The 13,810-nt window shown below is 45.8% G+C and overlaps 1 protein-coding gene across 1 annotated transcript; it reads right to left on the bottom strand.

Moving 5' to 3' along the window:
- Nucleotides 1-69: 69 nt before the first annotated feature.
- PLA2G1B (phospholipase A2 group IB) lies at nt 70-7,453 on the bottom strand. Its single transcript, NM_001434670.1, has 4 exons — nt 7,356-7,453; nt 4,044-4,203; nt 3,380-3,507; nt 70-284 (listed from the first exon to the last, which is right to left on the bottom strand). The coding sequence occupies exons 1-4, from the start codon at nt 7,387-7,389 to the stop codon at nt 163-165; spliced, it is 444 nt and encodes a 147-aa protein (NP_001421599.1). The 5' UTR covers nt 7,390-7,453; the 3' UTR covers nt 70-162.
- Between the last annotated feature and the right edge of the window lie 6,357 nt (nt 7,454-13,810).

Here is a 13,810-nt window from a genome sequence, read left to right as displayed (position 1 = left end):
AATGATGCCCACAAAGGACTAGGAAGAGACTTAGTATGTTCAGTAGTAGAGAATAAAACAATCTCCAAATATGAGGCCTTTCAACAAGATGCTTTATTGGAGGGCGCAGGGTGGGGTGAAGGCCATGAGGCAGGTAGGGATGACTGTTTCCAGGGGTGATGCTTAGGCTTTACACCTCTTGCTGTCCAGGTTCTTGTTCTCCGGGTTGTATGGGGCCTTTGAAAAGCAGATGGCAGCATTTCGGTCACAGTTACAGATAAAGGCCTCACAGGCGTTGTTTTTGTCTGGAAAAGAACAAGAGGACAAGATTGAGCCAAGGTGGATCCTGCTTGAGACAGTCCAGGGGCAGGAAGAATTAACTGGAATAATCCAGTGGCCATTCCATCGGTGCAAATTTAGGGTTGACAGATTAAGCAAATAAAAATACCGAAACTGCAGATCAACAATGAATGCAGTATTTGGGATATAGACTAAAAAATTGTTCATTGTCTGTCTCAAAGTCAAATTTAACTGGGCAACCTGTGTTTTATTTGGTGATCCTAGGGGTGATTTGGAAAGTCTTGTCTATTTCACACCCCTAAATGAGCTCCCTGCTTTTAAAACCCATATAGCTGGGGCCGGCCCAGTGGCCAAGTGGTTAAGTTCACATCCACCGCTGCGACAGCCCGGGTTTGCGCCGGTTCAGATCCTGGGCGTGGACATGGCACCACTCATCAGGCCACGCTGAGGCGGCGTCCCACATGCCACAACTGGAGGCACCCACAACTAAAAAATATATGCAACTATGTACTGCGGCGATTTGGGGAGAAAAAGGAAAAATAAAACTACAGATCTCTAATGACATAGGCAAGCAGTTATAAACTGTATGGAAAACACTAAAACATATACTTAAGGCAGCAAAGTATTAGACATTTCAACCTAGTGAAGTTTAGTAAGCCGATTTCTCTGCTTTAAAGCACATATTAAAAAAATTACAGAACATCGTTACAATAGAATATTATACATTTAAAAGAATTAAGTATGTCTACATGTGGAAATATTTCCAAAATATTTTATTAAAAACCAGCCCTGGTGGTCTAGTGGTTAAGATTCTTTGCTCTCACCACTGTGGCCCAGATTTGTTTTCCAGTCTCCCCGTTGGGGAACCACACTACCTGTCTGTTGGTTATCACACTGTGGCAGCTGCGTGTTGCTGTGATGCTGAAAGCTCTGCTACTGGTATTTCAAACACCAGCAGGGTCACCCATGGTGGACAGGTTTCAGTGGAGCTTCCTGACTAAGACAGCCTAGGAAGAAGGGCCTGGCCACTCACTTCCGAAAAAAACTGGTCATAAAAACCCTATGAATAGCAGCAGAGCATTGTCTGATAGAGCTCCAGAAGGTGAAAGGATGGCTCAAAAAGACTGGGCAGGGTTCCACTCTGCTGTAAACAGGGTCACTAGGAGTTGGAATTGACTCAACGGCACTGACAACAAGTCTTATTAAAGAATAGCCAGTAAATGCCTAAAAAATTTGAAGGGTTCTATATCCAACTGGTTATCCTTGGGTAGTAGGAACAAAGATGCCTTCCCCTTTCCATGACATGTATTTCTGTAGAGTTTGAAATTACATTACTTTGGCCCCATTTACTTTGTAACCAAAAGAAACAACACAGATAACATTTTAAATGCATTTGAATTTTATTATCCATAATTTAATTGCGTATCTCTGCTTACCTTCAATAATCTTACTAAAGCTTTGTTTCTGTCTGCTGCTTTCTTTTAAAAATCACAAATGTTTTCCTCACCCAGTAAACATCCCTTAAAGCCTAAATTAGCAATTATATTATAAAGTATACACAAGATATTTAGTGAGTTATTGTTAATTAATATGAATAATTGGAAAATAATTGATTTCCCATATATTTAACTTTCTAAAGTGGAGCACAGCTGAACTGTTACCAGGGGAGTGTGCAAGCAAATTAAGCCACGGTATGCAGCGATTAAAGGAGTAACAATGAAGAGTGTACGGCAATATGGGAAAATGGCCGTAACACGGTGCTAAGGGAGAAGAGGCATAACGCAAGATTGCGTCTATGCATTCACCAAATATTTCCTGAGCACCTACTCTATGTCAGGCACTGCTCTAGGTTCTGCAGATAACAGCGTTGAAGAAAACCGAGACCCACCCCAGTTCCTGTGGATCCTACTTTCTAGTGGAGAGATAGAAAGTAAAGAAGTAACGTAAATATATCACATGTTAAGTTCTGTGGAGAAAATAAAGCAAAGAAAGAAAATAGAGAATGGTGGAGAGATGGAGAGAGTGTGTATGTGATTTAAAAGAATGTGGTGAGGGAAGACCGCACTGAGAAAGCGACTTCTGAAGAAAGAGTAAAATGATATGAAACTTATTCCAAGGATAAGGGCAGAAAGTAACAGGGAGGCATGACACCACTGATTTCTTAGGATGGTGGGATTCTGGGTAATTCTTTTTTTTGACACTTTTGGATTTGAATTATGGTTCTTCCAATGATGTTTGTACAGTTTTGAAAAGTGAGACCTGTCTGTGAGTGCAAAGCGGTGGGCTATGAAAATCCAGAAGGCTAGCCTGGCACAACAATATCCTTCACCTCTCTAAAGAGTCTGCTCTTCAGAACCGCCTTCGTGGAGGGACACAGTTCACCATAAGCACTGCCTAACTTAGCCGTTAAGACCACAGCCTTTGAGGGGGCCGGCCCTGGTGGCGTAGCGGTTAAGTTCTAGTCCTCCGCTTTGGCGGCCCAGAGTTTGCAGGCCTGTATCCCAGGTGTGGACCTAGCACCGCTTATCAAGCCATGCTGTGGCAGGCGTCCCATATATAAAATAGAAGAAGATGGGACAGGCTCAGGGTCAATCTTCCTCAAAAGAAAAAAAAAGAAAGAAAAGAAAAAGAAAGACCAGTCTTTGAAGTCAGAAGCAATTGAATTACCCTACCATTTGCAAGCTGTGTGATTTTTGGACACGTGGCTATTTTTGAGCCTCAGCTTCCTACCTTGTAAAATGAGGTTAATAAAACTTCTCTCATATACATCTATAGTCTAGTACCCGGCACGTAATAAAAGCCTAATAAATGCTAAGTTCTTTCTATTAAATAACAAAACAGTATAGCATGACAGTTAAAAGCAGAGACTTTGGAGTCATATAGACCTGTGTTCAAAAACCAAACGCCACCATTTATGAGCTGTGCGCCCTTGGGTAAATGGCTGGGCCTTCTGAGCCTCGGTTTCCTCATCTGTCAAATGGGGATAATAATAGTCCACTTCCCGACACCAAGAAAATGATCAATAAGTGGTGGCTATCATTACTATTATTTCCTCCAATGCCTACTGAGGACCTCTGAGCCAACAAGGGGGTAAACGTACCGCTGCAGGTGACCTCAGTGCCAGAGCATGAGAATTTGTAGCTTTCAGTGTAGGGGTTGTCCACCAGGAATCTACAGCTGCTCAGTTCCTTGGCCTGAGTGTAGCAGTTGTCGTGTACCTGGCAGCACCTGGAGAGGGGGAGGGACAAAGATGAGGCAGCAGCAGGCTCTGGGCAGCAGGTCAGCCTGCACCTGCTCTCTCAGCAGCAGGTGGGGATGTTTTAGCTGACATGCTCCAAGAGATATTGGTCCTGTGGCTTCAAAAAAAACTTAAGTCCTTTTTATCGTGTTTATTGAAAGCGATTTAAGAATGGTTGCAGAAATTCGGTACAATCATATATTCTGAAAATGCAACGATGGTTTTAACACCGCTGGAAGTTAACGCTTGGATCGTTGTTGGAGTGTCTTGTGTTTCAATATCCTGCCACTAGAGGGCAGCAGCATCCACTACTTTACATCTCGACCTTGCTCTTCCCATCCCTAACAGAGCGCTAGATTCAGGGTCGTTTGGGAACATATTTGTTGATATGACAAGAGGTGAAAATATGTAATCCTTAGCAAATATGCGAATCCCCTTTCTGTGCCCCCTCGTCACGTCTTTGACTTGTGCTCTCCCCTCACCCCACGGACACTCCACTCTCCCTGCAGATCAATCAATTACTCACGCGTCCAGTTCGTCCACAGGAGTGCCAGATCCACCCAGGCCACAGTAGCAGCCGTAGTCATTGAATTCCAAATAGGGTTTGCTGTTGGGGATCGTGCACTGGATCATGCTACGGAACTGCCACACTGCCCGCGGGCTGATGCCGTTCTCACCAGCGCCCACTGCAAGAAGACGCAGCCTGGGTTCAGATCCATCCTGGTTGGCTCTGCCAGCGCCCCGGGGCCTCACGGCCTGCCTGCTCTCTCGGGCCCCACGCTGCCCCCCCCCAACCCCCGATCCCTGGCAGCTGCCCCTTCGTAAGAGAGCTGGACACAGGAACCTGGCAAAGTGAGTAGGGATTTTTTTTAATGAAAACTTTTTAAAAATAAGTTTTTATTGAGATAAAATTTACATAACATAAAATTCACCATTTTAACCAAAGTGTATAATTCAGCAGTTTTTAGTATATTCGCAGAGTTGTGCAGTCATCACCACCAATTCGAGAACATTTTCGTCACCCCGAAAGAGCACCCTTTCCAATTGCTCCCTGTCTCCCCACCCCTCTGGCAACCACTCCTCTGCTTTTTGTTTCTCCAGATTTGCTTCTTCTGAACACTTCATATAAGTGAAATCATACACTATGTGGCATTTTGTGACTGGCTTCTTTCACTTAGCATGGTGTTTTTGAGGTTCATCCACGTTATAAAATGTATCAGTACTTTATTCCTGTTTATGGCTGAATAGTATTCCACTGCGTGGATGGACCACATTTTGTTTATCCATTCATAACTTGATGGGCATTTGGGTTGTTTCTACTTTTAGTCTATTATGAATAATGTTACTATGAACATTTCTGTGCTAGTTTTTGTATAAACATATGTTTTCGGTGGGGATAATTTTAAACTATCCCCATTATCAGTGAAGAAATAAAAAAATCTATAGGGGCTGGCCCCATGGCCGAGTGGTTAAGTTCGCGTCCTCCGCTTCAGCGGCCCAGGGTTTCGCAGGTTCAGATCCTGGGTGCAGACATGGCACCACTCATCAAGCCATGCTGAAGCAGCGTCCCACATGCCACAAGTAGAAGGACCCACAACTAAAAAAATATATACAACTATGTACTGGAGGGCTTTGGGGAGAAAAAGGAAAAATAAAATCTTAAAAAAAAATCTATAACCTCCTTGAGCTTACATCCTACTTGGGGAGAAAAACAATAGATGAAACAGAAATAGAAAAAAGAAAAAAGAAATAGATGTAATATGGGGCCAGCCCCGGGGCCAAGTCATTAAGTTTGTACACTCTGCTTTGGGTGCCCAGGGTTTTGCCGGTTCGGATCCTGAGCACAAACATGGCACCACTCATCAAGCCAGGCTTAGGTGGTGTCCCACATAGCACAACCAGAAGGACCTACAGCTAGAATATACAACTATGTATTGGGGGCTTTTGGGTAGAAGAAAAAATAGCAAAATTAAAGTAATAAAGAAGGAAATCAGATATTGTGTTAGAGTGGAAAATTGGAGCAGAGTAAGCGGAATCTAAAATGGTGGGGAGGTGTCAGGAATGAGGTAGGGCAGGAGTGTAAGGAATAGCGAGGAGGCCTGTGTGGCCTCCCGTCTTCAACAGGACAACCTCTTTTCTGCCTGAAGGCCCACGCAGCTGCTGTTCCCTCTCCCTGGCACACTTGTCATCTCACTTTTCAAAAGGCTGGAAGATCTTGGTTTAAATGCTACCTCCTCAGAAAGGCCCTTCCTGCACATCCAAGCCGAATGGCTCTTCTGCTATTACTCCTCTTCGTGTTCTTTGCTTCTCACAATCTGTATCCATCTGCGTATTTAATGCCTGCCTCTCACAGGACCAGAACCTCCTCAAGAACAGACCTCATGTCTTTTGTGCCCCAGGGCCGAACATGTGCCTGACATATAGTAGGCACTCAATAAATAAATGATGAGTTAAATGAATGAAACAATCAAGAAATGGATTAGGGGCCGGCCCGGTGATGCAGCGGTTAAATTTGCACATTCCGCTTCGGCGGCCCGGGGTTCGCCGGCTCGGATCCTGGGTGCGGACATGGCACCATTTGTCAAGCCGTGTTATGGCAGGCATCCCACATATAAAGTAGAGGAAGATGGGCACGGATGTTAGCTCAGGGCCAGCCTTCCTCGTCAAAAAGAGGAGGATTGGCGGCAGTTAACTCAGGGCTAATCTTCCTCAAAAAAAAAAAAAAGGAAAGAAATGGATTAAAGAATTGCCTGGCACGTAGTAGATACTCAATACATATTTCTTGAATAAGCGAAAAAAGTCTGCCTCTAGCTGAGTGTTTGCCCAAACTGAGCACAAGCCTTGGCACAGCAGACTCAGAGAAGCAGAGCCCCATCACCCTGTTTGCAGAGCGCTCCCCTGTGCGATGGGTGCCCTCAAGAGAAGATGGCACTAAAGGACTTGGGGTCCTGTCCAATTAGCCACCAGTGTTACCTCTTTGCCCCATGCCTTGCCCTTTCTTTCCTTCATCTGCTAGGCACACTGGAGCTGCAGCATGTGCCCCAGTCCCGGGGGGAGGGGAGGGGCAGCAGCTGGTTGCTGTCCCCTCTGAGCGGCCTCCCGGGTGGCTGGCAGAGGCTGCATCCAGCAGCAGAGGCCTGGAGCCTGCTCAGACAGGAGTGGCCTGGCTCCCTTGGCCCAGCTCCAGTCACTCTCCTGCTTCCCTCTGTTTCTCTCCCTCCAGTCCAGCCAGCGCTCATTGCAGAGGCCAGAGCTACACAAGGCTACTGCTTGTGTGCGTGTGTGTGCGTGTGCTCCTTGGATAGGGAGCCTGGCTCTTTCATCTCTGAGTCCTCAGTCTCAACCCAAACCTGACCCTGAAGGGCTCTGATACCATCAGTGTTGAATGAATGAATGAACCATGGATGAATGAGGTGGGATTTGAATTCCAACGTGTCTGATTTCATTAATTCATTCAATATGCTGTAAAACAGCATAGCCCTGGTCTCATGGAGCCCATGCTTCGGTGTGGGTAGGGGATGCAAAAGGAAATGAATCAGAGAGAGACAAGGTGCAGGCAGAGGTCCTTGCCCCGAAGACCCTGTGGCAAGGCAGTAGCATAGAAAGAAAAGAGAGGGGCCTCCCGTAGCTTGGGTGGGCGGGGCAGGCCTTTCTGGGAGAGGTCATCTGAATTCAGACCTGAAGGTTGAAAGGTGCCAGCTGTGGGGGATTTGAGGGAACCCCAATATGGGAGCTCTTAAGCCCCACCGGGAGCCCTGAATAAAGACTAGCCCTGTGATCCATTCCAGAGGAGCGAGGTCTTAGCACCGAGTGGGTGGAGCTGGGGAGACTCGCCTACCTGTAAGCAGAACAGCCAGCACAAGGAGTTTCATCTTGGCGTCAAGTTGGTGACTGAAAGGATTCAAGCCTCCTGTGGCCTCCCTCCTTATAGCTGCCTCACGGCCCCAAGATAAGGCTGTGGTGTTTGCTTTGCTCCTGGGCTGATTCTGCGTTGGCCTTGAGTTTATCTGTTGCAGGAATGACCCTGACCAGCGAGCAAGCCCTGCCAGCAAGGGGTCATTGGAAGTAGTGGATGGGTGTGTCGTCGGCACTTTTTAACAAAACTGGTTATTTCTGGAGTCGAACATCTTGAAATCTTGACCCTCACACCCACCGCTTGGCACTCAGCCCAGTTTCATCGTTGTGGGGGTGTCAACAAAGCCAGATCCCCACTTAACAACTGGAAGAACGGGGGTAGGAAGGAAATGTCTGCTGTTTCCGTGTCTTCTCATGTGCCTGGGTCTGAGCTGTGGGACCATCGAATGGTCCCATCAAGCATGCACTTTGCAGACAAGGAAACAGGTTCAGAGAGGTGAAGGAACTTGCCTGAGGTCACACAGCTAGCAAATGGCAGAGCAGAGGCTCAAACTTAGGCGTGTCTGATTCTAAGGCACACGTTTTATTTTTTCCCACTATGCCAATACCACCCGTCCCCCATTCCCCACTGTGGGTTTGTGAGAAAACCCTGGGCTTTGGAGTTCTAAAGGCTTGCATCTGATTTATAGAATAAAAAAGGGTTTTCGAACTGCCACATCAAATGTCTATATAACATTGTTTGGGTGAAATTCACATAGCATACAATTTAACCATTTTCTTTTTAAAGTGAACAATTCAGTGGCATTTAGTACATTCACAGTGTTGTGCAGCCACCATCTCTGTCTAGTTCCAGAACATTTTCATCCTCCTCAAGGGAAACCCTGTACCCATTAGCAGTCACTCTCCCCAGCCCCTGGCAACCACTCATCTGCTTTGTGTCTCTATAGATTTACCAGTTCTGGATATATAAGCGTTTACTTGCTGCTCTCCTGTTGAGTTCTTATGCGATCTCTGCAACAACCCTGTGAGTTAGGAAGGCCTTGTTGTTTTAATTTAATTTATTTATCTATTCATTTACTTTTTTTCTTGAGCAGAGAGGTCCTGCATACCCGCCCCCCCATAGTTTCGTCTATTGTGCATTTGTTACAATTGATGAACCAATGTTGATAACTTATTATTCTTAAAAATAATATTAATAACTCAAGCCCATAGTTGATTCAGATTTCCTTAGTTTTTACCAAATGTCCTTTTTCTGTTCCAGGTTCCAATCCAAGACAGCTCATGATGTTAAGGGGCCATGTCTCCCTGGCCCTCTTGGCTGTGGCAGTTTCTCAGATGCCCTTGTTGTTGATGACCTTATAGCTCTGAAGAACACTGGTTGGGTATATTGTGGGACACGCGTTTACTGGAATCTCATGTTTTGATGATTCGATTGGGGCTTGGTTATGGGTTTCAGGGAGGAAGATCACAGAGGTAAAGTGCCCTTCTCATCATATGTTTTGTTTCATTCTCTCTCGTCCTGGGAGGCATCTGGGCCCCGTTCCAGATGAGGACACGGAGGCTTAACCTGGGGTAAAGCCGGAAAAGGCCATGCCCAGACTTGAACCCACACCTGCCCCTTCCCCTGGGCCACTTCCTGGCTCCCTCCCGGGCGGTGTTATGCTGTGTGTGAGTCAGCGCAGCCTCAGTTGGCCGAATTCTAACGCTGTGGCCCCTGCTCACGCACTCCAGGACTCCAGCTCTCTGCACTCCTCCCTTGAGAAGGCGCTGGGGCCAAGGAAGAAGGCCATCTGGAAGGACTTCCCTGCTTCCTCCCAAGTCCACGAGCCCCAGGAGAGGTCCTTCGGCTAAGGAGATAACACTGAAACAGCGTTTAGTAAGCAGAGGGGGAAACTGAGGCCCAGAAAGGGGAAGTGATTGATTCGCTTGGGCCCGACTCTGCCCCCATTTGACCCAGGCTTGTTTCATGACACTCATCTCTTCATACTTGCCTGAGGGTTCTACATCTGCCCCACGTGGTAGCCATTAGCCGTATGTGGCTATTTAAATTTATTACTATTAAACAATATGAAAAATCGGTTTCTCAGTCCCACTAGCCACATTTCAAGTGTTCAGTAGCTACGTGCGGCTGCTGTATTGGATAGGGAAGATATAGGGTGTTCCCGTCATCACAGAAGGTTCTGGTGGACACTGCTGCTCAGGACATCACGGAGTCTGCCTCAGTGCTGGCTCAGAGGTGGGAGGGGGCTGGGAGAGCTACTGGAGGCGGGGTAGGGTTAGCTCGGGACCCCACATCAGTCTGACGAGTGCTTCTGCCTCTTCAGCCCCCAGAATGAGTGAAGGCTGCCCAAGGAAAGGGAAGGCTTGGCCAGCAAAATGCTAAGTCCCTCTTCTGTGGGCTCTTTGGTGTCAAAATGAAACTGAGGAATGCACACTGCTCCTCTTGGGAGTGGTCTGAGGAAGGAGGAGTAGCGGATGCTACAAAATCCTCTAAGGCTAATAGTATCAATTAGCATTCACTGAGCACTAACTCTATTCCAGTCCCATGCTGAGAGCCTGGCACAAACCTCTGAGGTAGGTCCAGTTACAAACTCCATTTTACACAGAAGATGATTGAGGCTCAGAGAGGTTAAGGGACTGCCCCAATGTCACACAGCAAGACCAAGATGTGAGTCAGATCTGGTGCTTATGCTACTACCACAGCACCTCATGGCAGGGAATTGTCGCAGGGGGTGGGAGCGCCGAAAGCCCCTTGAGGCCAGAAGGAGGTTTAGTCCTTCCTACATCCCTCCTTTCCTCCTCCCCCACTCAGCTGGAGGCCTTCCACAAGGACAGGCTGGACAAATTCCCACGTGCCATTTGTGCCTGGGCTTAGACAAAGCACCTGGTGGGGGAGGGGTCAGGCTGCTACTAGAACCCTCTTCTCCCTGGAAAGAGACATGCTAAATGTGACAGTCCAAACCTCTTCAGAAGACACAGAGGTGGCAGAGGAATGGACCCTGCAGATCACTGGGGAGCCCACCAGGCCCCTCCACTCTTTGTGCCATGACCTTTGGCTTCCCAGGTCCGTCCCCAGGTGTGAATGGCACAGCTTCTCCCAGCCTGGGAAAAACACACTCCCCAGTGGAAAGAACAGCTAAGGATAGCTTCTTGACTCCTTCAGGTGACAGCATACCCACACTCCAGCAAGGTCACACCTGCGCAGCCCTGAAGGACAAGGCTCCTGCTTCCAAGAAATGCAGAAAAGTAGCCACTAGCTTCATTTGCTGAGTGCTTCTTTATGCTTGGTACTGTGCAAAGCACTTTCCATATATTGTTTTTTGGCCTAACAACAACCTTCTGATATAGTTATTATTGTTGCCATCATTTTCCCCCTTTTACAGATAATGAAACAGGTTCAGAGAGCTTAATTAACTTGCTCAAAGTCACACAGCTAGAAAGTGGTGGAGATAGGATTTGAACCTGTGTGTACCTGTCTCAGTCCAGGGCTCTCTTCAATAATATTAATAATAATTAATAATAATAACAGCAACCACAGCAGCTAACATCCCTTGAGTGTTGTGTCAGGAAAGATACCAAGAGCTTTACACAGATTAGCTGACAATGAAGTGCTGTTACAGATGAGCAAATTGAGGCAGCATACAAAAGTATCTAAACCTTTTTCCATACCCAGATCCACCGTCCTCAGCATCTGGATTTTCATCAGTCTCCTAACTACTGTAGCAGCGTCCACTCCCTACCTCCCCCATCCATCCAGAGAAGGAATTCTTTATATATTCTGTCTATTAACCTTTTATCAGATAGATGATTTGCAAATATTTTCTCCCATTTCATAGGTTGCCTTTCACTTTGTTGTGTCCTTTGATGCACAAAACTTTTTAAGTTTGATGTCGTCTCATTTGTCTATTTTTGCTTTGGTTGCCTGTGCTTTTGGTGTCATATCCAAGAAATCATTGCCAACTCCAATGCCACGAAGCTTTTCCCTTATGTTTTCTTCTAGGAGTTTTATAGTTTCGGGTCTTACGTTTAGGTCTTTAATCCATTTTGAGCTAACATTTGTAGATGGTGTAAGATAAGGGTCCAACTTCCTTCTTTTGCATGTGGAGAACCAGTTTTCCCAACACTACTTGTTGAAGAGACTGTCCTTTCCACACTGAGTGACCTTGGCAGCCTTGTTGAAGATCACTTGCCCATATAAGTGAGGGTTTATTTCTGGGCTTTCTATTCTGTTCCATTGTTGGCTTATGTCTGTCTCTATGCCAGTACCTCACTGTTTTGATTACCGTAGCTTTTGCAGTATGTTTTGAAATCAGGAATTGTGAATCCTCCAACTTTTTCAAAATTGTTTTGGCTATTCAGAGTCTCTTGAGATTCCATATGAATTTTAGGATGAATTTTCCTATTTCTGATAAAAATGCCACTGGGCTTTTGGTAGGTATTGCACTGAATCTGCAGATCACTTTGGTAGTATAGACATCTTAACAATATAAGTCTTCCAATCCATGAACATGGGATGTCTTTCCATTGATCTGTGTCTTCTTTAGTTTCTTTCAGTAATGTTTTGTAGTTTTCAGGGTACAAGTCTTTTACCTCCTTGGTTAAGTTTATTCCTAAATATTTTATTGTTTCTGGTGCTATTGTAAATGCCATTGTTTTCTTAATTTCCTCTTCTGATTGTTTACTGTTAGTGTATAGGAACACAATTGGTTTTTGTGTGTTGATTTTGTATCCTGCAACTTTGCTGAATTCTTTCATTAGTTCTAACAGTTTTTTGTGGTGTCTTTAGAGTTTTGTACATAAGATCACATTGTCTGGGAAGAGAGAGAGTTTTACTTCTTCCTTTCCAATTTGGATGCCTTTTATTTCTCTTTCTTGCCTAATTGCTGTGGCTAGGACTTCCAATACTTTGTTGAATAGAAGTGGCCAGAGCAGGCATCCTTGCTTTGTTCCTGATCTGAGAAGAAAAGCATTCAGTAGGAATTTTTTTAAACATTAACTACAATCCCATGATCACACTTAACAAAAATAACGATAATTTCTTAGTGGTATCTAATACCCAGACCACTTTCAGAGACCTTTGATTGTCTCAAAATGTCTTTTTACAGTTTTTCCAAATTGGATCCAAATAAGCTATATATATTCTTACATGTGAGTCAAATACTGTATGAAAGAAGAAAAATAAAGAAAAACAAAACAACTATGGGGTCAGAAGGACCTAGTTTTGAAGTCCCATCCTGCCACTTAGCAGCTGTGTGACTTTGGGTAAGATACTTCACATCTCTGAGCTTCTCTTTCCCCATATGTAGGATAAGAGTGCTGGGAAGATTAATGTGATAAAGCACAGAAAGCACTGAGCTCAGTATGTGGCTGATGGAAGGTTCCCAGAAGGCCTTAGATAACATTGGGCTATTTTAACTTGGCCAAGGTCACCGTAAGGTGCTGAGTCCCGTTCCTCCTCTTATCACACTGTGTCTCCAGTTGCAGCTGAGCTCAGCTGAGAATATTTCTCAAACTGAGCACAACCACCAAGGAAGCTGACCTTCTTCAAAGCCCGGGGCTTTGGAAATCCAGAAGCTGTCCCAAACATTCCCTCTCTCACCCCCTTCTCCGTCTAGTCCCATCCAAAGTCCAGCTCTCAAGCCATGCCCTTCTTTCAACCTCCAACATCCTGGTCCATGCCCCAGCATCTCCTGCCCAGATGATAGTAGCAGCCCCTTCAGTGGCTCGCCACTCCCCTGAGCAATGGCCTCCCTCAAATCTGTTCCCCATTGTGTAGCCTGATGACCTTTTCAAATGCAAACCTGATTATGTTCTCACTCTACCACTCCACTGTCTAAAACCCTTCATATCTTCCCAGTGGCTCTTATGGAAGAAACAAAACCAGCCTAGAGGCCCAGTCTGATCTGCCCCCAGCTACCTTTCCACCAGGAGTAGGGTGGGATACCCTCTACTCCAGCCATAAGGGGCCTTCTTTCAGCTCCTTAATTACAGGCCTCATGCTTCTTCCCATTTCAAGGCTTTTGCACATGCTGGTCTCTCCTCCTGGTATGCCCTCCCCCTCGCATTACCTAGTTAATTCTTACTCTTCTTACAGATCTCAATTGAACTTGACCCCCCAGACACACACTCAAACTAGCGCTTTAAGGGGACCAATTGTCCTGGTTTTCCAGGGACTGAAGGGTTCTTGGGACTCAGAGCTTCCCATTCTCAAACCAGGAAAGTCTCCGGCAAAGCAGGACAAGATGGTCAGCCTATAGTGCCTTACACAGTGTCTTACGCACAGTAGATGCTAAAGGAAAGTTTGTTGAGTGAATGTGTGAACCGCAAGCTGTTGGTCCCACTTGGGAGGGGGGCCACTGCTGAGCTCCGATCACACATTTCCGGGCACCTGGGGCAGCTTGATATATGTATTTTTTTTACAGATTGGAACCTGAGCTA

The sequence above is a fragment of the Equus caballus genome, chromosome 8 (assembly GCF_041296265.1).
Source record: "Equus caballus isolate H_3958 breed thoroughbred chromosome 8, TB-T2T, whole genome shotgun sequence".
NCBI classification, from domain to species: domain Eukaryota; kingdom Metazoa; phylum Chordata; class Mammalia; order Perissodactyla; family Equidae; genus Equus; species Equus caballus.
Note: the sequence above shows the minus strand (reverse complement) of the source record. Positions and strands in the feature narration are given on the sequence as shown.

Bases quoted from the DNA above. Each gene is read 5' to 3' on its own strand.
- PLA2G1B (NM_001434670.1), bottom strand. From the start codon at position 7,389: ATGAAACTCCTTGTGCTGGCTGTTCTGCTTACAG. The intron at 4,204-7,355 runs GTAGGCGAGTCT...GTCTTCTTGCAG, and splicing joins GCTGGCTGTTCTGCTTACAG to TGGGCGCTGGTGAGAACGGC. The intron at 285-3,379 runs GTACGTTTACCC...GTTCTTTTCCAG, and splicing joins CACTGAGGTCACCTGCAGCG to ACAAAAACAACGCCTGTGAG.